This window comes from Eubalaena glacialis, chromosome X, assembly GCF_028564815.1.
Source record: "Eubalaena glacialis isolate mEubGla1 chromosome X, mEubGla1.1.hap2.+ XY, whole genome shotgun sequence".
Taxonomy (NCBI): domain Eukaryota; kingdom Metazoa; phylum Chordata; class Mammalia; order Artiodactyla; family Balaenidae; genus Eubalaena; species Eubalaena glacialis.
Window position 1 is genome coordinate 5,090,284 of NC_083736.1, and position 23,404 is coordinate 5,113,687.

General features: G+C 44.0%; 1 protein-coding gene across 1 annotated transcript in view; it reads left to right on the forward strand.

Moving 5' to 3' along the window:
* The window catches only part of LOC133082016 (steryl-sulfatase-like), a 131,054-nt gene that overhangs the window by 39,859 nt on the left and 67,791 nt on the right, over positions 1–23,404 (forward strand). Inside the window, exons 2-5 of the mRNA XM_061178386.1 lie at positions 634–771; positions 3,985–4,106; positions 4,200–4,322; positions 5,989–6,412. Coding sequence (XP_061034369.1) covers positions 638–771; positions 3,985–4,106; positions 4,200–4,322; positions 5,989–6,412 — 803 coding nt within the window. The 5' untranslated portion in view covers positions 634–637. The remainder of the gene's footprint in view (positions 1–633; positions 772–3,984; positions 4,107–4,199; positions 4,323–5,988; positions 6,413–23,404) is intronic.

Here is a 23,404-nt window from a genome sequence, read left to right on the forward strand (position 1 = left end):
TGAAAGGGGTGAAATGCCGGGGCAGGGGGGTGAGTGTGCGTTGGGATGACAGCCATAGAAGGTGGATGGATTCCCCCCCACTCCACCGCGTTTGCTGCCACCTACTAGCACCCAGAGCCGCCCCAGGCTGTGAGCCTTGTCTTCCTTGAGCTTGGAAAGGTTTGCTTCACGCCCAAGTCTACATGTTTCCCTTTGAAAAGCCGCTACGCCGACACTCATGGCTAGTTTTAGAAAGGATTTGACGTTGACAATTGGATTGTCCTGAAATGCTTGTTTTTGTTTTTTTTTTCAGTGCAGAGAACTTTCAGCTGATGACACAGAGCCCGCCTTCCGTAAACAGATGATTGTGTTTTCATTTTTCTAGACAGAGCCTATGTTTTGGTTTGGGGTAGAAAGGAGAGGTCACTGCTATCCAGGGAGAAAGAAGTGTTTGTTTTGGAAACAGACACACAGGACAGAGAGGATACAGTTCTTTGCCGCGTGATGTCTTAGATGCTGTGCAGCCCATGTCGTCTGGGGTGGCCGGGTGGACAGAACGTCCTCTGCTGGGGGGAGGGGGAGGGTCGCAGAGAAGGAGGACGGTCCGCCTCAGGCCAGCACCCTTCATGTCTCTCTTCCCCTTGCCCTTTGCAGGAACATGAGGACGCTTTGGCTTCTGCTGTTCATCTACGAGGCCCGGAGCCACGCGGTGTCAACGCCCAACTTCGTCCTGCTGATGGCCGACGACCTTGGCATTGGGGATCCTGGCTGCTATGGAAACAAGACCCTCAGGTTGGGTGACGTGTAAACACAGGGCTCCCTTCACAGGCTGCCGTCCCGTGACGGGCAGCGTACATTCACAGAGCACAGGCCACGGGGAAACGTTCAAAGCCCCCCAACGGCACGCTTTCCTGTGCGACTTTACGTAGACACACACAGGCGTTCGTAGGCAGGCGTGATGACTTATCTGTTCGAATCACTGTTGGGTGAACTCAGACGGCTCCCTGGGAAGGTATTCATCGCAATTCTTTCTTCCTCGCCCCTACTCTGTGGCTTTTTTCCCATCTTCATGTTTCCCTCCCTTTGGTTCGCCTCTTCTGTTTTGTCTTCTGTTTTCGGCCTCTGGCTCCGTTCCCACTGGGACCCAGTCCATCCCCCCTTGTCAACCACTCGCTGTCACCTCTGTACCTTCCTTCCACCTCTGGGCCAGGCTGTGCTGGATTCTCAGGCAGACACACCGTCCGGGGACAGATGTCCTGGGGACACGTGTCACATTTGATGATGTCAGAACTTTTCAAGGGCTAGGGGTGACTACGGTGGTCGGGAAAACACAGTGGGAACCAAACTTGGACAGAGGAGGTGCTTTGTTCCCCAGCCCCCAGTGTAGGGCTCTTGGGCTTAGAATTAGTCGGTCAGGGTGCAGTGGAATATTGGCTTTAGGGATGCACTTTCTCTATATGATCACGGGGAAATGTTGACATAACTGTGGTTCTGTGGAGAGCTTCATCTCACACATGATCAGCGCAAACAAAATGAAAGGAGAGGGTGGGATTCGCCAGAATTTTCTCATAAGAGCTACAGATAATTATCTGAAGCTCGGAGGGACCTGCCGCTGAGTGCCACGGGGTCTGATTTGTGTTCACGCCACTCGCTGTGGGTCCTCCTCTTCTGTTCAGCATGACCGTGCGTCTCAGGACGTCTGTTTCATCGTTATGTGGCACAGCAAACAAAAATGAAGTAAATTACACTTCTGAGGATGAGCCGGCCTGCAAGATGCAGCCGAATGTTACGTCACTTCCAACCTGATTCTGTGCGTCAAATGTCGCGTGTTATCTTTAAAATGTACGCTGACCTGTGATGTTTGTTAGATTTTGTTTAAAGCACGTGCAAGGATAAGATCTGCACTCAGTGTTCTCTTAAAATTTTAATTGACCACGTATGTTTCCTTCCCCACCTTTTGCTTCATCTTGTGAAAAGTTTAGATCTCACTGTTAGACGTTTCGGACACGAACCTTGTTAGTAATTTAATTTTTCTTATCGAGGTGACAGTTTATTTTTTTTTTCATTTTAAGTATCATTTTAAAATACCATAGGATATTAGTATTAGATATAATATTAGATATGATATTCCTAAACTTTAGTGAGATAATAGATAACTGTTCCTACTAAGGCATCTTAATTAAAAAATCACTGTCAAGCCTTTAAGGTTCAGTGTCTGCCAATTATCCAAAGGAAAAAAAGGGCTATAAAATCCTAAGTAAGAATTCATATCAATAATACCCTAAATCTGCCTTGTCCTCCATATTACCATCCAGTTCTTTTTTTTTTTTTTAATTGAAGTATAGTTGATTTACAATGTTGTGTTAGTTTCAGGTGTACAGCACAGTGATTCAGTTTTATATCAATATATATGTATATATTTATATATATATACTTATATGTATATATTTATACATACATTTATATACGTAGATATTCTTTTTTCCCGATTCTTTTCCATTTTCTATTATAGTTTATTACAAGATAATGAATATAGTTCCCTGTGCTCTACACTAAATCCTTGTTGTTTATCTATTTTATATGTACCAGTCTGTATCTGCTAATCCCAAACTCCTAATTTATCCCTTCCTCCCCAATTCTTTCTGAAGGACATTTTTCATTTTACGTTTTATAATATCACACCCCAAAATAGTCACATTTTTCAGTGGCCAGTCTAGGCACTAAGGGGATTAAGTCAAATATACAGACAGTCTCAGTGTTCTCAGCATCTTGTAATGTAAGGCCAAAGCAAAGTGGAAATGTTGACAATTAAAGGCATAAGTTAAACTAATAGATGAGAGAGCAGCTTGACATTACAGTGCAATGCCGTGACCTTCCCCTTCGAGCTATGCATTGTTACAGGACTAGCCTGTGGGCGCTGGACCAGGGAAGCAGTGGCGTCACAACGGAACAAGATACGTGCCCCACGCCACAGGCAGAAGTGTTGGAGGGGAGTGCCATTAGCCACTCCGACCCTTTACAGGGAGGAAGCTGCCGTGATGCGGGCTAGGGACTGACATCCTACAGATGGAACAGGCCTCTCCCACAGGGCAAGGAGGCCATGGCAGGGTGGGGGGAGTCCCATCTACGCTCAGAACTGAAGTATAGAAGATGAGCAGCCTGGCAGAGAGGCAGGCGCTGGGGTTCCCACTGGAGGATAAGGGATCGTCACTCAGTGTGGACCCAGACCTGAAGGACCTTCCCCTCTGAATGCCTAGGAAGTCTGGCATGATTTCCTAAGGTGATGGACCACACCAGTCCTGGATAAAAGGTGGCAGGATGGCTTGTCCTGCATAAGGCATCATCCTAGAAGTCAGCCCATAAATGAGTGTTTCTTTGGCGTAAAAAAAAAAGACACTCAGAGGGTGTGAGTGTCTCACGGCATGTCGTGTTTCCACGTTGTTGTGTCCCTTTTCCCTGGAGTCTGTGACCCCTTTGTTACTGATCCCTCATAAATGCACCGGGAGCCCATCGTCCCTTTCCCCGGACGGTGCCGTCACCCCGTTCTCCCTGGGGCCATGTGGAAATTTGGCAGAGCCTGGTGAGAACTGGTTAGGAGCTTCTCTTTGGCTGTGGTTGGGAAGAGAAGAGTCAGGCTGCTCCCAGAGCTTTCTCGTTTGGGGCACGGAGGTAACTGGTGGGGGGCACAGGTGACGGAGGACTGAGACCTTGCCCCTTGCCCCTCCCGCTCCTCACAGCAGCCCATTGTCAGGACTTGGCTCCTCTCCTAAATCAGCAGCTCAGAGCCCCCAGGGGGGCATGGGTGGGCCCCTGGAGAGGGCAGACCTGGATGATTTCATCCTCAGTGTGGTTCTCTTGTCACTCTGAGTCTCGGTGCTGTGTCCCCTTCCTTCCCCCTGTCCCGTCGCAGTTTCCCTGGATAAGTGACAAGTGACTCACTGTACAAAGCCAGAGAGAAAGCTTTCTTTTCAGGGTCGCGATGAATGACCTGAGTCTTTGTTCCAGGACTCCCAACATCGACCGCTTGGCCAGAGGGGGAGCGAAGCTCACGCAGCACCTGGCAGCATCGCCGCTGTGCACACCCAGCAGGGCGGCCTTCCTGACGGGCCGGTATCCCGTCCGCTCAGGTAACCGGCCTCCTGGTTCCGTCGCCGCGGCCCTGGTCCACCTCCCAGTCCTAATGCTTCCCCTGTCCTAATGGTGGGTTTCTCCTGGCTTAGGAATGGCGTCTCGGTCCCAAGTGGGAGTTTTCGTCTTCTCGGCCTCTTCCGGAGGACTTCCCCACAGTGAGATTACGTTCGCCAAGCTCCTGAAGAATCAAGGCTATTCCACAGCTCTGATAGGTATGGGCAGCTGGTGGGAGGAGGCGAGGACCTGGGTGAGTGGGAAAGTGGGGAGGGCATGAGAGCAGCCTTCTTGAAGATGAAATGACTGATAGAGTTTGCACAACTGTAAATAGGGAAGAAATTATTTCAATTCTAAATTCAAACACCATGCGTCTGTATGTACTATTTGAATGTGTAGATGTGTGTCCTTATTTATGTATGTATGTGTATGTGTGTGGATGAATGAATGGATGCATGGATGGTGGACGGGTGGATGGATGGATGCATGGATGGTGGATGGATGGATGGATGGATGGATGGGTGGATGGATGGATGCATGGATGGTGGATGGATGGATGCATGGTGGATGGATGCATGGATGGATGGATGGACGGATGGGTGGATGGATGGATGCATGGTGGATGGATGCATGGATGGATGGATGGATGGATGGATGGATGGGTGGATGGATGGATGCATGGTGGATGGATGGATGGATGCATGGATGATGGATGGACAGATGGATGTATGGTGGATGCTTGGATGGATGGATGGATGGTGGATGGATGGATCAATGGTGGATGGATGATGGGTGGTGGTTGGATGATGGATGATGGCTGGATGATAGATGGTGAATGGCTGGTGAATGAGTAGATGGTGGATGGATGAGATAGAAAGATGAGACAGATGATAGAAAACAGATAGAGAAATGGATAAATAATTATGCACACACACAGCATACAAAACTACACACACACACACACACACACACAAACACACACACCATACTATTGATAAAGATTTTCATTTTACGTTTCAGTACTAAAATTGCGTCTGAATTTTTCTCGGTTGACATTCCCACTGATTTTATCCCCTTGATAGGAACGAATCCTTCTCCCCTTTCACTTGATAAACTTGGGTCTATGCAGGTCATCAGAGGAACCCTAGAAAATCTCATGGGAGCAAAATGACCCGTCTCTTTCCTCCCACATTTTGTCAAACCACCACCACTTTTTCTCTTGTGTGAGGCACTCCCTAATTTAGTGATACAGTCACATTTCATTTTTATTCTATTTTATTATTTGGCCACACTGCGTGGCATGTGGGATCTTAGTTCCCCGACCAGAACTCGAACCCGTGTCCCCTGCAAGTGGGAGCGTGGAGTCTTAACCACTGGATCTCCAGGAAAGTCCCGTACAGTTCACATTTTGTAAGAAATGTTTATAGGTGTTTAAAATAATTGCTGAGTTATGAGTATGATTTCCTCATGCCTCAGGGGTAGTTTTTACATAAGGATTCATTTCCACTTCTAGCATTTCAGGGACAAAATCAGGTTGGTTTTAAGACTTTCCTTTTAAGGAAATGTCTTTAAAAAAAACACATGTCCCCAAAAAACATTGGTGTTCATCTATGTAGTTTTGTCTCCTGCCTATGAAGTATGTGAGGTGTGTGTCTTTTATTTTATTTATATTTTTTCCAATCACTAAATCCCCTCTTGATTTCTGGTGGAGAGCGTGGTTCCTACCCTACCGTTTGTGGAAACGGAGGTGGAAGCGGTAGAATCGTTTTGGCTGATGAGTACGCAGAAAGAGGCCACTTTCCGGCGTGCGCGACTCGGAAGCTGACCTTCGTGTCGGGGTGTTCGCTGGGACTAAACATGCCGCCTGCTTGTTTGTCTGCTCAGGGAAGTGGCACCTTGGCACCAGCTGTCACAACAGAGCGGACCTCTGTCACCACCCCTTGAGCCATGGCTTCGACTATTTCCACGGGCTGCCCATGACCAACCTGCGGGACTGCAAGCCGGGCGAAGGCAGCGTGTTCACCAGGGCCTTAAGGCTGCTGGTCTTCATCCCCCTGCAGGTCATCGCCATCACATTGCTGACCCTGGCCGTGCTCAGGTGCCTGGGGCTCGTCCAGGTGCCCCCCTGCGTCTTCTTCTGCCTCTTCTTCCTGGCCGCCCTGGTCCTCGGCGCCCTGCTGTGCTTCCTGCATTACTTCCGGCCCCTGAACTGCTTCCTCATGAGGAACCGTGACATCACCCAGCAGCCCATGTCCTATGACAACCTCACGCAGAGGCTCACGGCGGACGCGGCCCAGTTCATACAACGGTTGGTATCGCCTCCCAGCCTGATGCTGCCTGGGCCACATGTAATATGCTATTTCAGGTGTTTCCATGGAGGTGGAGGAACCGGGGTGGTCCTTTGAGCCATGTTTCCCCCTCTGTGGTTGGGGGATTTCTCCAACTGGGCATGTATTGGGTGGGGGGGTGGGGGTGGGTCAGGAATTGCGATGACCTGGGCTCCCCCCAGAGATGCTTTGCCAGTTTCCTGCACGTCCTCTGTTTATGAGGCCATGCCCCAAAAATGTCTGGGTGACAACAGGGACCTTAAGGCATCACCACGGTCTTTACTCTTCAGGTGTGTGATTAAGAGAGGAAAGGTCATGTGTATTGTTTACTGTAGATGTTATACGATATAAACAACGTGAGGAGATCCAAAATATTCTGGGCACGTTTCCGAGCAGAGCAGCTCTGTGAGTCAACTGGGTGAAGCAGATGATCTCTTGTGGGTCTGTTGGGGCCTCTTGAGTTTGTAGTTTTGGTGTTTGCAGTCAGCAAAGGGGGTAACCATCCACAGAGGGCTTGACAACAGTCTGTCTCAGGAACACTTGCTATCAAAAATGAACAAAATTGTTTTGTTGCCTCTGAAAGTGTAGAGGATAGTCCTATAGAGAAAGGTGGGAACTCGGTGTGAAAATCAGAGGTTTGGCCTTGGTGGTTACTTGCCCTGCCCATGAGAGCAGGTCTTTTCAGGCACCAGAGAGTGGAGGAAGCTGGCAACATGGCGTGATGAAGGACATATTGATAATTCGATTCTTAAGAGAAAGGGGAAGATGTTCAGCTGGCCATCACGCTGGTGAACATCTGTGTCCGTGATTTTGAACATGGAGATACTGTTGAGATATCAGTGCTCCCGGTCAGCCTACCCATTGGCCTGCACAGCCAGAGGCGGGCCTCACGGGAACGGACACCCGCATCGTGAGCGTGGTGCTTGGTGCAGATCTGTCCCTTGTCGGATTGCCTTTGATAGCTCAGTACGTGGTGGCATAGAAAATTGGATCGTTGGAACTTCCCACAGGTAGACCAAGAAGGGAGGAGGGGAAAAGCTTTTGATAGTAGGTGGAGAATTGTGAGTCCTCAGACTTTGTGTAGGGAGGTGCTGGGGTGCTGGCTGAAATTGAAGATTGCCAGTCTTACCTTGAGAAATTCCTACTGAGTAGTTCTAAGGTAAGACTTTGCGTCTCCCTGTTAACAAGCTCCCCTAGAGTTCTAAACTCCTGTAGAACACTCTGAGAAATCCTGGAGCATCTGTGGGTTTTTGCTTTTAGAGAACGGCACCATCACTAAGCTGCCTAGATTTTTCTAGAAGGCGGTGCTAACATGATCTAATGAAGAAGCTTTTGAACTTCGTAAGACATACATTTTACACCGTCATCCAATAAGATGTCATACACAGATGTTTAACTGATGCAAAAGTTTCCAGAAAGGATTTATTTCTTCATAGAGTGATCACTTCTGATACTTCCTACCTGATTCCCTTCTGTTTTATTTTTTAAAAAATTATCTGGTTGTGACACAAAATTAATGTCATGATTCAACAGTGGGTCCCAGTCTGCATGGTAGACAAAGAAAGCTTTTACCTCGTGGGTCAGCCTTACAGTATTTTACAAGTAAGAGAACGGCCATTCCGAGGTGCAGTGGTGTTCTGTGGATGGCAGACCTACCCATTTAAGCCAGAATACAACCGTCTGCTGTTTGGCAAACTTGCTGAAGCAGCGGAACCCTCTCCTGTCCCTGTCCGTTGACTAGCAATCCCTCAGAAACCTACGGGGAGGAGGTGAATAATACAATGCTCCTTATAAAATGACAGGCTTCAGGAGTGGTCCTCAACTTCCAGGGTGAGTCACGTTTTGACAGCATGTGGTATTTGGACACAGATGATTGAATCTATAGGATATATGAATATTCATCTGATTAGGAGGAATTTTAATGGGTTCCTTGGCGTATGACTTTGGGACGGGATCGAAACAAATTTGATTAACCTAAGGGTATTGACCCTCAACCAGTTTATCTTTGTTTAACTTTAATTTCATTTATTTTGTATTGAAGTATAGTTTATTTACAATGTTGTGTTACTTTCAGGTGTACAGCAAAGTGATTCTGTTATATATACTATAGATATACTATGTAGATATATAAATTCTTTTTCAGATTCTTTTCCATTATAAGTTATCACAAAATATTGAGTAGAGTTCCCTGTGCTCTACAGTAGGTCCTTGTTGTTTATTTGTTTTATGTATAGTAGTGTGTATCTGTTAATTGCAAACTCCTAATTTATCCCTCCTCCCCCGCTTTCCCCTTTGGTAACCGTAAGTCTTCTATGTCTGTGAGTCTATTTCTGTTTTGCAAATAAGTGCATTTGTATCACTTTTTTAGATTCCACATAGAAGTGATATCATATGGTATTTGTCTTACTCTGTCTGACTCACTTCACTTAGTATGATCATCTCTAGGTCCATCCATGGTGCTGCAAATAGCATTATTTCATTCTTTTTTATGGCTGAGTAATATTCCATTGTATATTTATACCACATCTTCTTTATCCATTCATCTATTGATGGACATTTAGGTTGCTTCCATGTCTTGGCTGTTGTAAATAGTGCTGCATTGAACATTGGGGTGCATGTTTCTTTTCAAATTAGAGGTTTCATTTTTTCTGGATATATGCCCAGGAGTGTGATTGCTGGGTCATATGGTAACTCTATTTTTAGCTTTTTAAGGAACCTCCATACTGTTTTCCATAGTGGCTGCATCAACGCGCACTACTACCAACGGTGTAGGAGGGTTCCCTTTTCTCCACATCCTCTCCAGCATTTATTGTTTGTAGACTTTTTGATGATGGCCATTCTGACTGGTGTGAGGTGATACCACTGTAGTTTTGATTTGCATTTCTCCAATACTTAGCGGTCCAACCAGTTTATCTGGATTATATTGGGGTTTCTGCAGTTTTCTTCCAGAACTAGAGATTTAGGATACTCTAGCAACACCATTGTGGGAGGTTATGCTTATTGAATTATTTGAAAAGGGTTTAGTCTTTAAATAGGTGATTCTAATGTAAACGACTATTGCCCACATTGGAGCAATGCATAAATTGGTCAGTATTAGTGACAGTACTACCATGTGTGTACCATGATGTCATTCACAAAAAAAATTTCTCATATACATTATCTGAAGATTCAAAGATTTTAAACATCTAGGTAAAATCATCCTTGGGTACCATCGTCTTCCTGTGTTACAGGAGATATCTGATTTGCTGAATTGTTATTTTCAAGAATCTGGAGAGAATTGCCTTAATATGTTACCAAAGAATTATAACAGATTGTGACACTATCATATTTATAAAAATTTTTTTCAAGGATCTGAGGACATTTAAATGTATATCTCTTTGACCAGAAGATCCTGAGTAATTTAGGCAGGCCTTACCACCTCTGTGAGACATGGATTCAGGGCTACTCAGAAGCAGAAGAAGGAAAACCTCATCCAAGCAATAACGGTGTTTGTGAAATTTATTCAAATGCTCTTGAATCAAAATTTTCCGATTGAAACCAGTGCCTTATTTCAACGTATTGATATAAAAACCAGTTTTTGGATACACAGCTCTCCCTGGGTTCATTTGTCAAAGGTGATGAGGAAAATGATTTAAACTCTCTTTTCTAAAATTTATATTCTCTCTCTGAGCCTTGTGGATGAAATGATTTATACTCAGACATTTGTTCTCGAGATACTAACTTGCGATGTGAAGATACAGATGACAAGGGCATAAGGGGATGATGCTTTATTGGTTTGTGATCGTCTCAAATGAAGTCTGCTTAGCCAGATTTAGGTATGTGCCCCGGGATTACAAGCAGGTGTTTCCAAGTTGAGGAGAGTGACGGTGTGGAATATATAACTATGCACTCCACGATCCCTCACCCTAATTTACTCTTTTAGGGATAGAACTTATCTTGGGAAGATGCTTCTACCATTAGAGACCTAGATAATTAGCTCAACATATGTTCTAAGCTGTACAGTAATTCGAGACAGGTCATGCTAAACACACTTTAATTAGCAAGAAATCCTTGTTGCTCTGACAGGAAGGAATGACCTGTAGATTTCTTAGAGATACTCAATCCTCCTTATATGCCCTGAGTGAAGGGCCCTTCAGTCATTCCAGCTTTCTCCCTGGTCATGACTCTCATTCATGTTTTATAAAACAGATCAAGCTTGGGTGCCCAGCTAGGGGTGTGTTCGAGTTTTAACAGATACTGGTTAGATATACGCCAGGCACTGTGGATATACATGTATTCTTGGTCACGTTTCATACCCCTCACCTCTTGCATGCTACAAAAGGACCCTGGAAGATGGGTCAAGAGATGTCTTCTTGTGGAGGAATTTGAGGCTCAGAACTTTGGAGTGAGAGCAAAAGCCCCGCAGGGAATAGTAGAGAGCGGGTTAGAACCCGTATCCAACTCTCTGTGAGGGCTCTCCTGAGCGGACCATAACGAGCTTGCTGCCTTCTTTGCTTCCGCATCTACTCTGCAGACTTACCATCAAGGTTCGAGTGTGGATTATTTGGAAGAAGACTAGGAAATTCAATACCCCTTCTCCAAATGGAAGCGTCCAGGTCCCATGCCCCCAAAGGAGAACACACCTGGGAATTCTTAGATAAACTCACGTTCGTAGTACAATCCTTAACCGTGGCGAGGGAGAAGTGGCTGAGTATTCCGAAAAGATATAGGCTACGTGGTGACGGGTGAATTTAGCAAGTTAATTTTGTTCCCAAGGTAGTTTTTTAGTTCAAGTTGAACTGCATTTAAAAAGGTGCGATGCCAGCGGGTGGAAAGAGATTCACGCTTCCAAACGTCCTTCATAGAGAGAGGCGAACCCGGGTCATTTCTGCCACGGCAAGAGCCAGATTTGTCGGCCCCTTTCCTCCCTAAAGTCACTGAAACCGGCGTTTCGTTGCTAGAAAAAGCATTTCAGTTGAAAGCAAACACTGTGTGTTTCTCTGCCAGTAAAGACACCCTCACTCTGAAGAAATATTCCAAAATGATGACTTTATACAAACCCACATAATTTGTATAGTATAGGGTATCCAGTTACTGGATTCATAAATACATATGAAATCTACCAGGAGTGTTCTCCAGGTCCTGGTTTATGGAAGTTGCATTGACATTACACACACACACACACAACACACACATACACGCACACACACACACGTGTGTGCGTGTGTGTGTTTGTAGCTTTAAAGCCTATAATCAAAAGTGAAATCAATGCTAACCATTTTCAGGTAAGCTCATTTTCAGATATTTCTTGTGCTTCATGAAAGTGTCCTTTAGGATCTACCAGAAAACAAGTCCAAAAGCTGGAAATGACATAGAGTTCTACTTTTCATCGGATTCCCCAGAGTTGTAAGATCCCCTTTTTCTAACTTTACCAAACCCTGATCCCTGACCTCTCCCCACAGGGAAGCCACGTGACCTCAGAATTATGGGGAGTATGAGTGACTGCGGGCAATAACATCCACAGGGAAATGTCCTGCCCTTGGTGGGGAGTCATGGGGGAAGAGCCCCCCCCAAACCTTTTCTGTAGTCTGCAGTTTTATAGTAAATAAATACGCCTTTGTACGAGCATCACTTGTGTCATGATAACGCCCTCAGACCTGTGACAGTTGATAACTGTATCATCGGAAGATCTGACCTTTTATCCTGTCCTGGTGCCGTCAGCGTTTCGCACACTCAGGGTCCCGAGATGCATTTACAGGGCACCTCCAGCCTAGCCTTTCACCTTGCCAGCTGGGCTGTGGTCTCAGTGGCCGTGATGAATAGCTGTGATTGGACACAAAGCTTCTTTGGAGCGAAGGGATCATTTTATTAGTTTAAATAAGAGTTTAAGCCAGAAAAGAATAGGGGCGACCTTGACTTTGGTTCATGGTGAGAAAAGTAAATCAGCTGGAAGATTAAGGGCAACACGCAGGGAGACACACGCGTACAGACACGTTCAAAAGTGGAAAGGTTAAATAATCAAAGAATTGTCTTGTTCAATAAGGGTAGATGCTACTTGATTGGTTTCCTTTTTTTTTTTTTTAATATTTATTTATTTATTAGGCTGCACCAGGTCTTAGTTGCAGCATGTGGGCTCTTAGTTGTGGCATGTATGTGGGATCTAGTGCCGTGACCAGGGATCAAACCTGGGCCCCCTGCATTGGGAGCACGGAGTTTTAACCCCTGGACCACCAGGGAAGTCCCTTGGCTCGTTTTCTAACTTTCATCGGGCAACAGGACATGAATTTAGGAACGGGGAGTGGTTCTTTGGATGCGCCCCTCCTTCCAGGCTGAGCAAGCTGCAAGCGGAAGGCAGTTCTGGAGGATGCTTGTCTTTAGCCATCCTGGGTCCAGGCCCACGGCATTCCCACCTGAATGGGGTCTGGATAAAGCACGCTCGGACCTTCCCTTTTTCATCAAACCCCCAGATCTCTTTGGTGCCCCAGGATTACGACCCACACGGGAATCAGGAGGTATGAGCTTTAGTACATCAGGCGTTAAGGCGCAGATACGCGGAGGCGCAGGCTGGCAAGGAAATGCGTGATGGCTGGCAAGGAAATGCGTGATGGGCGGGATGAGGCTTGGGGCCCGAGGGAGCTGGATTTGGTGCAGCCCATTCGGATGGCTGACTCCCGAGGGCTCTCGCTAACTGCTGTCCCGAAGGAGTGTGGGTGGTACTCCCAACATCCCAACGTTCCAGAGAAATCAGGAATACCGATTTGCGTGTGTGCGGGGGACTATTTCGGGGGATTTTTTAAGTTGGAAATTTCTCGATTTTTAAAAATATTGGCCTGGTTTTTTAGCATTGGGTCCTGATGTTGAGTGAATTGCTGTGTGCTCCGCGTCTTAGAAGGGATCCCCATTATACTCACTTCTTGGTTCCCTCTGGCGAAGCGTGAGGGTGGTCTGCTCACATCCTGCATGCATCCGGCATGTGCTTCTTTCGTGGGTCCAGGCTGGGAGGGAACCTGTAGAATAGATGACCTATCTTTATATTGGGCATCCACCTACTAACAGAGGTATCCCAGACGGGGCAGATTTCCTGGGATGGGGTAACACAGGCAGTCTTGTTTGTTTCCCTTGGAGGGTCCATTCAAGGGGGCACACCCCCATGCTGTTGTACCCCCATCCTTTTAGGGCACTCCTGAGCACTTGGCATGATGACTCAGCCATGCTTCCTTGACCTGCTTCCAGGACAAGTCACGATGAACCCTTCGGCGAGGCAGTCCCCACTCATCGCCCACCTGCATCGTCCCCAGAGGTAGTCTGTGAGGATCCTTGTGTCCACTTAACTGAGCGGGCGGCCTTCTCCAGAGAGGAAGGGGCTCCGTCTAGAAAGCTGAGAGTAGACAGTGCCTCTCCTCAGTTTGTCATGAGCCTGTCCTCTTTGCCAGGGACCAAAGGGGGCATGTATAGACTTGAAGGAGGGGGACGATGAGGAGGAAGAAGACAAGAAACAGAAACAGAAGCAGAAAGAGAAGAAGAAGCAGAAACGGAAGTAGTTTGGAAATCCATCTTCTTCCCTAGCGTCCAGTCTCCTATTACAACGATTTCAATTGTTACTTCTTTCCTCCTACCTGAAGCATAAAGAAATTTGACTTTTTTTCCTATGGATGTTCAATACCTCTGGGTTAGGATACTTAACGAATGAACGCCAGGTGATTTAAAACCGGAAGCATCAAAGAATCTTGCCACCACCTGTTCCGGAGTGGGGCGTGTGGCTGGCCTCAAGCTCTTTGATTGAAGTTCAGCTGTGTGTGGAGGGTTGAGCCCGATTATGGATGGTGTCTCTAGTCGGGCGTCCTCACCGTACCCCATTGTGGGTACAAAGCCATATAATCTATAGGAGTCACACAGAGTCACAGGCAAGGCTGTCTGTGAAGGATCGTCTCACAAAGAGAGCCCGTCGTGAAGCTTCCCAGATGAGGCCATTGTGGGGAAGCTAGGGTGCTTGTGGGGAAGCAGGGGTGCTTGTCATAGCTGGAGGGGCGCCAGCATGACTAAAGTCAGGGCAGCATCTTAAATCTCATTACACAAACCGACTTTCAGACCTGGGTATCTATTTCTTTTCCCTCTGTTTTTGTGGGGAAGAGGTGGCTTTCATGTCTTCGTTTTTATATTTAAGATATATCTTCATTTTTCTGTGGTTTTGAAAATAGCATGTGCTACTTTAAAAAATCAAAGCAGTATAAAAATATAAAGAAGTAGAAAGTTGAAATTGTTCCCAGTTTCCCCCCCACTCCCAACTAATTGTCATCCTATTAGTGGTATCTTTCAGTTAGTGGTAAAAATCCATATAGTGGGGTTTTTGTTTTTAAAAGTGTATTCTGAAGTGTTCAGTGAATCGTTTGGGACCACATGCCATAGAAAGTGTGCTTGTAAAAGCTCACCAGGTAAGTACACAGGTTACGTCTCTGCCATTGTCCACTCCTGTATCTGAATAGCACCCAGGGGACAATGGCTCAGACACCGATGCATTTATGGAAAGCGTTCACATACACTGGCGCACGGCAGGAACTTCTGGAATCTCTCTCTCTCTCCAGGAGTGAGTTCTGACTCCTACCAGGTTGAGATTCACTCTCCTTCTCTGTATCCATCCTCTGATGTGCTCCATCGTGGAACTTAAAGCAGCTGAGACCAATTATTAATGGTCTTGTCTGAACTGTGGGTTGCTGATGGCAGGAGCCGGTCCAGCTTAGCTTTATATTTTAGTGCCTGGAGTCACGTGGGCAGAATAGATGTGAAAGGCCTGGATGGATGAAGTGAACAGCAAGGCGTGTCCATCTCTGTGCGTACAGAGCGGTGGTCACACGGACTCCGGCTGGGTGACTGTTGACACCGCTACCTGGTTTATGCCTTAGTCTAATCACCAGCATCTGAGGGGTCTCAGAAGGAATCCACAGACGTCCCTATTTGCATTCCTATCATTCCCTATGCTGACTCAAATGGGGACACTCGGTGAATCATCAAGGTCAAACTTTGAGAAGAGGAACATTGTATGCAAGACCGTGGCAGACAGAAAAAAAATAAATAAATAACGCCATAGCCATCTTCTTGCCTAGGTTTCACTCACGCGTGGACGGGACGTAAATCTTTTTGATTCTGAGATTGGAGTGATTGAAGGTTGCCGGGAAGGTGCAGAGCTGCCTTCTGTATTTGGAACAAATGGAGGGAAGGCATGTAGCAGCTGAAAGTTCTATCTTTTCACACAGCGTGCGAGGCGGTGGCAATAAATTTTCAAGGGAGTTGTTTACTGAAGTGCTCCAGCTAATAAAAAAGGAGCTAAGCAGTTATGGAGAGATCTCCCTCCCGCCAACTTGCTCCAGTGTCATTTAGTTTTCAAGGTCGTAGAGAGGAAGAGAGACCTGGGCCTTCTAAACGAGGGAGGATGGCCTTTCCTGCTCTCTTGAAGGATAAGGCTGAGCAAGGGTTCCTCCCCCCCCACCAAAGAGCAAGCCGTCAGTCACGTCTCGGGGTGTGTGCAGTCACACCCCAGGGTGTGTGCAGGGCAGTGATGATGGATGTCTGTCCAGCCCGCATGCCCGTGCTGCATTGATCACACCTCTGTTCCCGGAGGGTAAATCTTCGTGGTTCGGAGTTTTTGCAGCTGGGGACGCTTCCCTAAATGTTCCAGGGTTGGTTTTTGTGTGTAAAATCTCATCAGTCTTCTTGGACACCTAGCACCTTGGCTGGTATCTGTCATGGACAGTCTACTGGATGCCAAAGAGGTTATAGAAAAATAATTCTGTATATAGGTGCATATTTGTAATCAACGCATGAATGGCCCTCTCCCCTTCCACCCAGGGTCCCCCTACATTACAAGACAAAAATCACATCCCATGGTCATTGATTGAGCCCCAAAGTGGTACCTCTTGGACTCAACTCAGCTGTTCTTCCTGCCCTCTTTATGAAGGACGTTTGTCTTGGGCTCCCTTGTTTGCTTGTTGCACCCACTTTATCCTTTGCTTTTTCATTCTCACCCCACGTTTTCAAATGCCTTCATCTTGTGATCCCTGTGATTATAAAATGCCGATAATGTTGATGGCTGCCTCTTTGCTCAGTTTTCTTTTTTTTTTTTCCCAAGCTGTTGGGCGTGCCGTAGCTCATCCTTCTCTGCCAGTCACATCCTGCATTTTAAGTTATGACCATGTACGTGCTTGGGAAGTGGAGTTTTTAAGCATCCTTGTCTATTTTCCTTAACGCTAAGTCTAAAGATAAATGGGAGAGCAGATGAGCCTCAGGTGGCAGTGAAATTGTGCCTATTCGTAAGGTAACTGTCTATTTTGGGACGAGTATGAAGAGTGAGATTTTATGTTCATTTTGGGAAGTCCAAGCCAGTTTTTAGGGCCCTAATCTGCTTCTTGAGAAGGAGGTACAGTGCATCCAGGTGTGAGGAAACGTGCGCCCAGAATGACTAGGGTGGAAATTGAACAGGCCACCTGTGTGGCCAAAGTCCATGGTGTACCATGGCTTAGTCTCACTTCCTTCAGGGTCTTCAAGGGTATGTACCCTTTGAGGTAGCCAAGGGATGCCTTTGGTACACATGCTCATGCGAAGGTCATCAGCTCAGATGACGGCTCCTGTGCATCTGTGTGCACGTGGATATCTCTTCTTTTCTTTCTGAGAGGTAACAGTGAGATTTATACAACAGAGGTTGTGGGTTCTAATTCTCCTGCCTTCAAACTCTAGTTACTGAGAGAAGTGGGGCAAGCCACTTATAACCTTTTTTTTTTTTGCTTTCCTAGTTGTGAAATAATAACAGTATTTCTTCATTTTATACTCTTGTAAAAGAAAAAAAATGTGACAGAATTCATCTCCCAGCGCTGGAAATATAAAACAGTATTCAAGTAATCAACAACAAGTTGCTGAATTTGCTGTTTTCAGAGAACAGGAAGTGCCTGACTCACTCATAAGGGGTCTTTTGTGTTTATTTTCTGTTCCCAAAAGCGAGCGACCTTGAAGGTGTGATAATCAGTAGGTGTGAGCATTTGACCCACAAATGCAGTAGGAGCTGAAGGAACCCAGGTTGTATTCACATTAGGAAATTGAAAATGAATTTAGAGGAGTGTCATCCATTTATTTATTAGAGGTAAAGTTATGGCATTTGTGAGACCCAGTTGTAAATTTGAAGTGGTTTTGGTTATCATGAGGGGTTAGGTTAGTAAGTAAACATATACAAGCAACGTTGCTTGAATTAAATAGATTCTTCCTTTAGAACTTTTGCTCAATGGCAAAGATGTCGAACACAGGGTGTGATTCCTCCAATACAGCCAGAGACTTTTGACTTAGGTTAGAAGTTTGGAGATACATATCTACATATATAGACAGACACACACACAGACACATATGTGTGTGTGTGTGTGTATAAAATATTTATACATATATGTGTATATATATTATTTTGTATATATAAAATATATATACACGCATATATATTTTATATATATAATAATATCTGCTGTAGAGCAACTTTTACATGAACCACTTTGCATTCATGAGTCCCAAGTAGTTCACTAAAGTTCTGGGTGGTACTTTTTTTTTTTTTTTTTTTTTTTTTTTTTTAAACATCTTTATTGAAGTATAATTGCTTTACAATGGTGTGCTAGCTTCTGCTTTACAACAAAGTGAATCAGTTACACATATACATATGTTGCCATATCTCTTCCCTCTTGCATCTCCCTCCCTCCCACCCTCCCTATCCCACCCCTCTAGGTGGTCACAAAGCACCGAGCTGATCTCCCTGTGCTATGCGGCTGCTTCCCACTAGTTATCTATTTTACATTTGGTAGTGTATATATGTCCATGACACTCTCTCACCCTGTCACATCTCACCCCTCCCCCTCCCCATATCCTCAAGTCCATTCTCTAGTAGGTCTGTGTCTTTATTCCCATCTTGCCACTAGGTTCTTCATGACCTCTTTTTTTTTTTTTTTTTCCCTTAGATTCCATATATATGTGTTAGCATACTGTATTTGTTTTTCTCTTTCTGACTTACTTCACTCTGTATGACAGACTCTAACTCCATCCACCTCATTACAAACACCTCCATTTCATTTCTTTTTATGGCTGAGTAATATTCCATTGTATATATGTGCCACATCTTCTTTATCCATTCATCCGATGATGGACACCTAGGTTGCTTCCATGTCCTGGCTATTGTAAACAGAGCTGCAATGAATATTTTGGTACATGACTCTTTCTGAATTATGGTTTTCTCAGGGTATATGCCCAGTAGTGGGATTGCTGGGTCATATGGTAGTTCTATTTGTAGTTTTTTAAGGAACCTCCATACTGTTCTCCATAGTGGCTGTATCAATTTACATTCCCACCAACAGTGCAAGAGTGTTCCCTTTTCTCCACACCCTCTCCAGCATTTATTGTTTCTAGATTTTTTGATGATGGCCATTCTGACCGGTGTGAGATGATACCTCATTGTAGTTTTGATTTGCATTTCTCTAATGATTAATGATGTTGAGCATTCTTTCATGTGTCTGTTGGCAATCTGTATCTCTTCTTTGGAGAAATGTCTATTTAGGTCTTCTGCCCATTTTTGGATTGGGTTGTTTGTTTTTTTGTTATTGAGCTGCATGAGCTGCTTGTAAATCTTGGAGATTAATCCTTTGTCCGTTGCTTCATTTGCAAATATTTTCTCCCATTCTGAGGGTTGTCTTTTGGTCTTGTTTATGGTTTCCTTTGCTGTGCAAAAGCTTTTAAGTTTCATTAGGTCCCATTTGTTTATTTGTGTTTTTATTTCCATTTCTCTAGGACCTGGGTCAAAAAGGATCTTGCTGTGACTTATGTCATACAGTGTTCTGCCTATGTTTTCCTCTAAGAGTTTGATAGTGTCTGGCCTTACACTTAGGTCTTTAATCCATTTTGAGTTTATTTTTGTGTATGGTGTTAGGGAGTGTTCTAATTTCATACTTTTACATGTACCTGTCCAATTTTCCCAGCACCACTTATTGAAGAGGCTGTCTTTTCTCCACTGTATATGCTTGCCTCCTTTATCAAAGATAAGGTGACCATATGTGCGTGGGCTTATCTCTGGGCTTTCTATCCTGTTCCATTGATCTATATTTCTGTTTTTGTGCCAGTACCAAACTGTCTTGATTACTGTAGCTTTGTAATATAGTCTGAAGTCAGGGAGCCTGATTCCTCCAGCTCCATTTTTCGTTCTCAAGATTGCTTTGGCTATTCGGGGTCTTTTGTGTTTCCATACAAATTGTGAAATTTTTTGTTCTAGTTCTGTGAAAAATGCCAGTGGTAGTTTGATAGGGATTGCATTGAATCTGTAGATTGCTTTGGGTAGCAGAGTCATTTTCACAATGTTTATTCTTCCAATCCAAGAACATGGTATATCTCTCCATCTATTTATATCATCTTTAATTTCTTTCATCAGTGTCCTATAATTTTCTGCATACAGGTCTTTTGTCTCCTTAGGAAGGTTTATTCCTAGGTATTTTATTCTTTTTGTTGCAATGGTAAACGGGAGTGTTTTCTTAATTTCACTTTCAGATTTTTCATCATTAGTATACAGGAATGCAAGAGATTTCTGTGTATTAATTTTGTATCCTGCTACTTTACCAAATTCATTGATTAGCTCTAGTAGTTTTCTGGTAGCATCTTTTGGATTCTCTATGTATAGTATCATGTCATCTGCAAACAGTGACAGCTTTACTTCTTCTTTTCCGATTTGGATTCCTTTTATTTCTTTTTCGTCTCTGATTGCTGTGGCTAACACTTCCAAAACTATGTTGAATAATAGTGGTGAGAGTGGGCAACCTTGTCTTGTTCCTGATCTTAGTGGAAATGGTTTCAGTTTTTCACCATTGAGGACAATGTTGGCTGTGGGTTTGTCATATACGGCCTTTATTATGTTGAGGAAAGTTCCCTCTATGCCTACTTTCTGCAGGACTTTTATCATAAATGGGTGTTGGATTTTGTCGAAAGCTTTCTCTGCATCTATTGAGATGATCATATGGTTTTTCTCCTTCAATTTGTTAATATGATGTATCACGTTGATTGATTTGCGTATATTGAAGAATCCTTGCATTCCTGGAATAAACCCCACTTGATCATGGTGTATGATCCTTTTAATGTGCTGTTGGATTCTGTTTGCTAGTATTTTGTTGAGGATTTTTGCATCTATGTTCATCAGTGATATTGGCCTGTAGTTTTCTTTCTTTGTGACATCTTTGCCTGGTTTTGGTATCAGGGTGATGGTGGCCTCGTAGAATGAGTTGGGGAGTGTTCCTCCCTCTGCAATATTTTGGAAGAGTTTGAGAAGGATAGGTGTTAGCTCTTCTCTAAATGTTTGATAGAATTCGCCTGTGAAGCCATCTGGTCCTGGGCTTTTGTGTGTTGGAAGATTTTTAATCACAGTTTCAATTTCAGTGCTTGTGATTGGTCTGTTCATATTTTCTATTTCTTCCTGGTTCAGTCTCGGCAGGTTGTGCATTTCTAAGAATCTGTCCATTTCTTCCAGGTTGTCCATTTTATTACCATAGAGTTGCTTATAGTAATCTCTTATGATCGTTTGTATTTCTGCAGTGTCAGTGGTTACTTCTCCTTTTTCATTTCTAATTCTATTAATTTGAGTCTTCTCCTTTTTTCTCTTGATGAGTCTGGCTAATGGTTTATCAATTTTGTTTATCTTCTCAAAGAACCAGCTTTTAGTTTCATTGATTTTTGCTACTGTTTCCTTCATTTCTTTTTCATTTATTTCTGATCTGATCTTTATGATTTCTTTCCTTCTGCTAGCTTTGGGGTTTTTTTGTTCTTCTTTCTCTAATTGCTTTAGGTGCAAGGTTAGGTTGTTTATTCGAGATGTTTCCTGTTTCTTGATGTAGGCTTGTATTGCTATAAACTTCCCTCTTAGAACTGCTTTTGCTGCATCCCATAGGTTTTGGATCGTCGTGTCTCCATTGTCATTTGTTTCTAGGTATTTTTTGATTTCCCCTTTGATTTCTTCAGTGATCACTTCGTTATTAAGTAGTGTATTGTGTAGCCTCCATGTGTTTGTATTTTTTACAGATCTTTTCCTGTAATTGATATCTAGTCTCATAGCGTTGTGGTCGGAAAAGATACTTCATACGATTTCAATTTTTTTAAATTTACCAAGGCTTGATTTGTGACCCAAGATATGATCTATCCTGGAGAATGTTCCATGAGCACTTGAGAAAAATGTGTATTCTGTTGTTTTTGGGTGGAATGTCCTATAAATATCAATTAAGTCCATCTTGTTTAATGTATCATTTAAAGCTTGTGTTTCCTTATTTATTTTCATTTTGGATGATCTGTCCATTGGTGAAAGTGGGGTGTTAAAGTCCCCTACTATGATTGTGTTACTGTCGATTTCCCCTTTTATGGCTGTTAGTATTTGCCTTATGTATTGAGGTGCTCCTATGTTGGGTGCATAAATATTTACAATTGTTATACCTTCCTCTTGGATCGATCCCTTGATCATTATATAGTGTCCGTCTTTGTCTCTTGTAATTGTCTTTATTGTAAAGTCTATTTTGTCTGATATGAGAATTGCTACTCCAGCTTTCTTTTGATTTCCATTTGCATGGAATATCTTTTTCCATCCCCTCACTTTCAGTCTGTATGTGTCTCTAGGTCTGAAGTGGGTCTCTTGTAGACAGCATATATATGGGTCTTGTTTTTGTATCCATTCAGCCAGTCTGTGTCTTTTGGTTGGAGCATTTAATCCATTTACATTTAAGGTAATTATCGATATGTATGTTCCTATTCCCATTTTCTTAAATGTTTTGGGTTTGTTATTGTAGGTGTTTTCCTTCTCTTGTGTTTCTTGCCTAGAGAAGTTCCTTTAGCATTTGTTGTAAAGCTGGTTTGGTGGTGCTGAACTCTCTCAGCTTTTGCTTGTCTGTAAAGGTTTTAATTTCTCCATCAAATCTGAATGAGATCCTTGCTGGGTAGAGTAATCTTGGTTGTAGGTTTTTCTCCTTCATCACTTTAAGTATATCCTGCCACTCCCTTCTGGCTTGCAGCGTTTCTGCTGAAAGATCAGCTGTTAACCTTATGGGGATGCCCTTGTGTGTTATCTGTTGTTTTTCCCTTGCTGCTTTTAATATGTTTTCTTTATATTTAATTTTTGATAGTTTGATTAATATGTGTCTTGGTGTGTTTCTCCTTGGATTTATCCTGTATGGGACTCTCTGTGCTTCCAGGACTTGATTAACTATTTCCTTTCCCATATTAGGGAAGTTTTCAACTATAATCTCTTCAAATATTTTCTCAGTCCCTTTCTTTTTCTCTTCTTCTTCTGGGACCCCTATAATTCGAATGTTGGTGCGTTTAATGTTGTCCCAGAGGTCTCTGAGACTGTCCTCAGTTCTTTTCATTCTTTTTTCTTTATTCTGGTCTGCAGTAGTTATTTCCACCATTTTATCTTCCAGGTCACTTATCCGTTCTTCTGCCTCAGTTATTCTGCTATTGATCCCATCTAGAGTATTTTTAATTTCATTTATTGTGCTTGTCATCGTTTCTTGGTTCCTCTTTAGTTCTTCTATGTCCTTGTTAAATGTTTCTTGCATTTTGTCTATTCTATTTCCAAGACTTTGGATCATCCTTACTATCATTATTCTGAATTCTTTTTCAGGTAGACTACCTATTTCCTCTTCATTTGTTAGGTCTGGTGTGTTTTGACCCTGCTCCTTCATCTGCTGTGTGTTTTTCTGTCTTCTCATTTTGCTTATCTTACTGTGTTTGGGGTCTCCTTTTCACAGGCTGCAGGTTCGTAGTTCCCGTTGTTTTTGGTATCTGTCCCCAGTGGCTAAGGTTGGTTCAGTGGGTTGTGTAGGTTTCCTGGTGGAGGGAACTAGTGCCTGTGTTCTGGTGGATGAGGCTGGATGTTGTCTTTCTGGTGGGTTCGTCCACGTCTGGTGGTGTGTTTTGGGGTGTCTGTGGCCTTATTATGATTTTAGGCAGCCTCT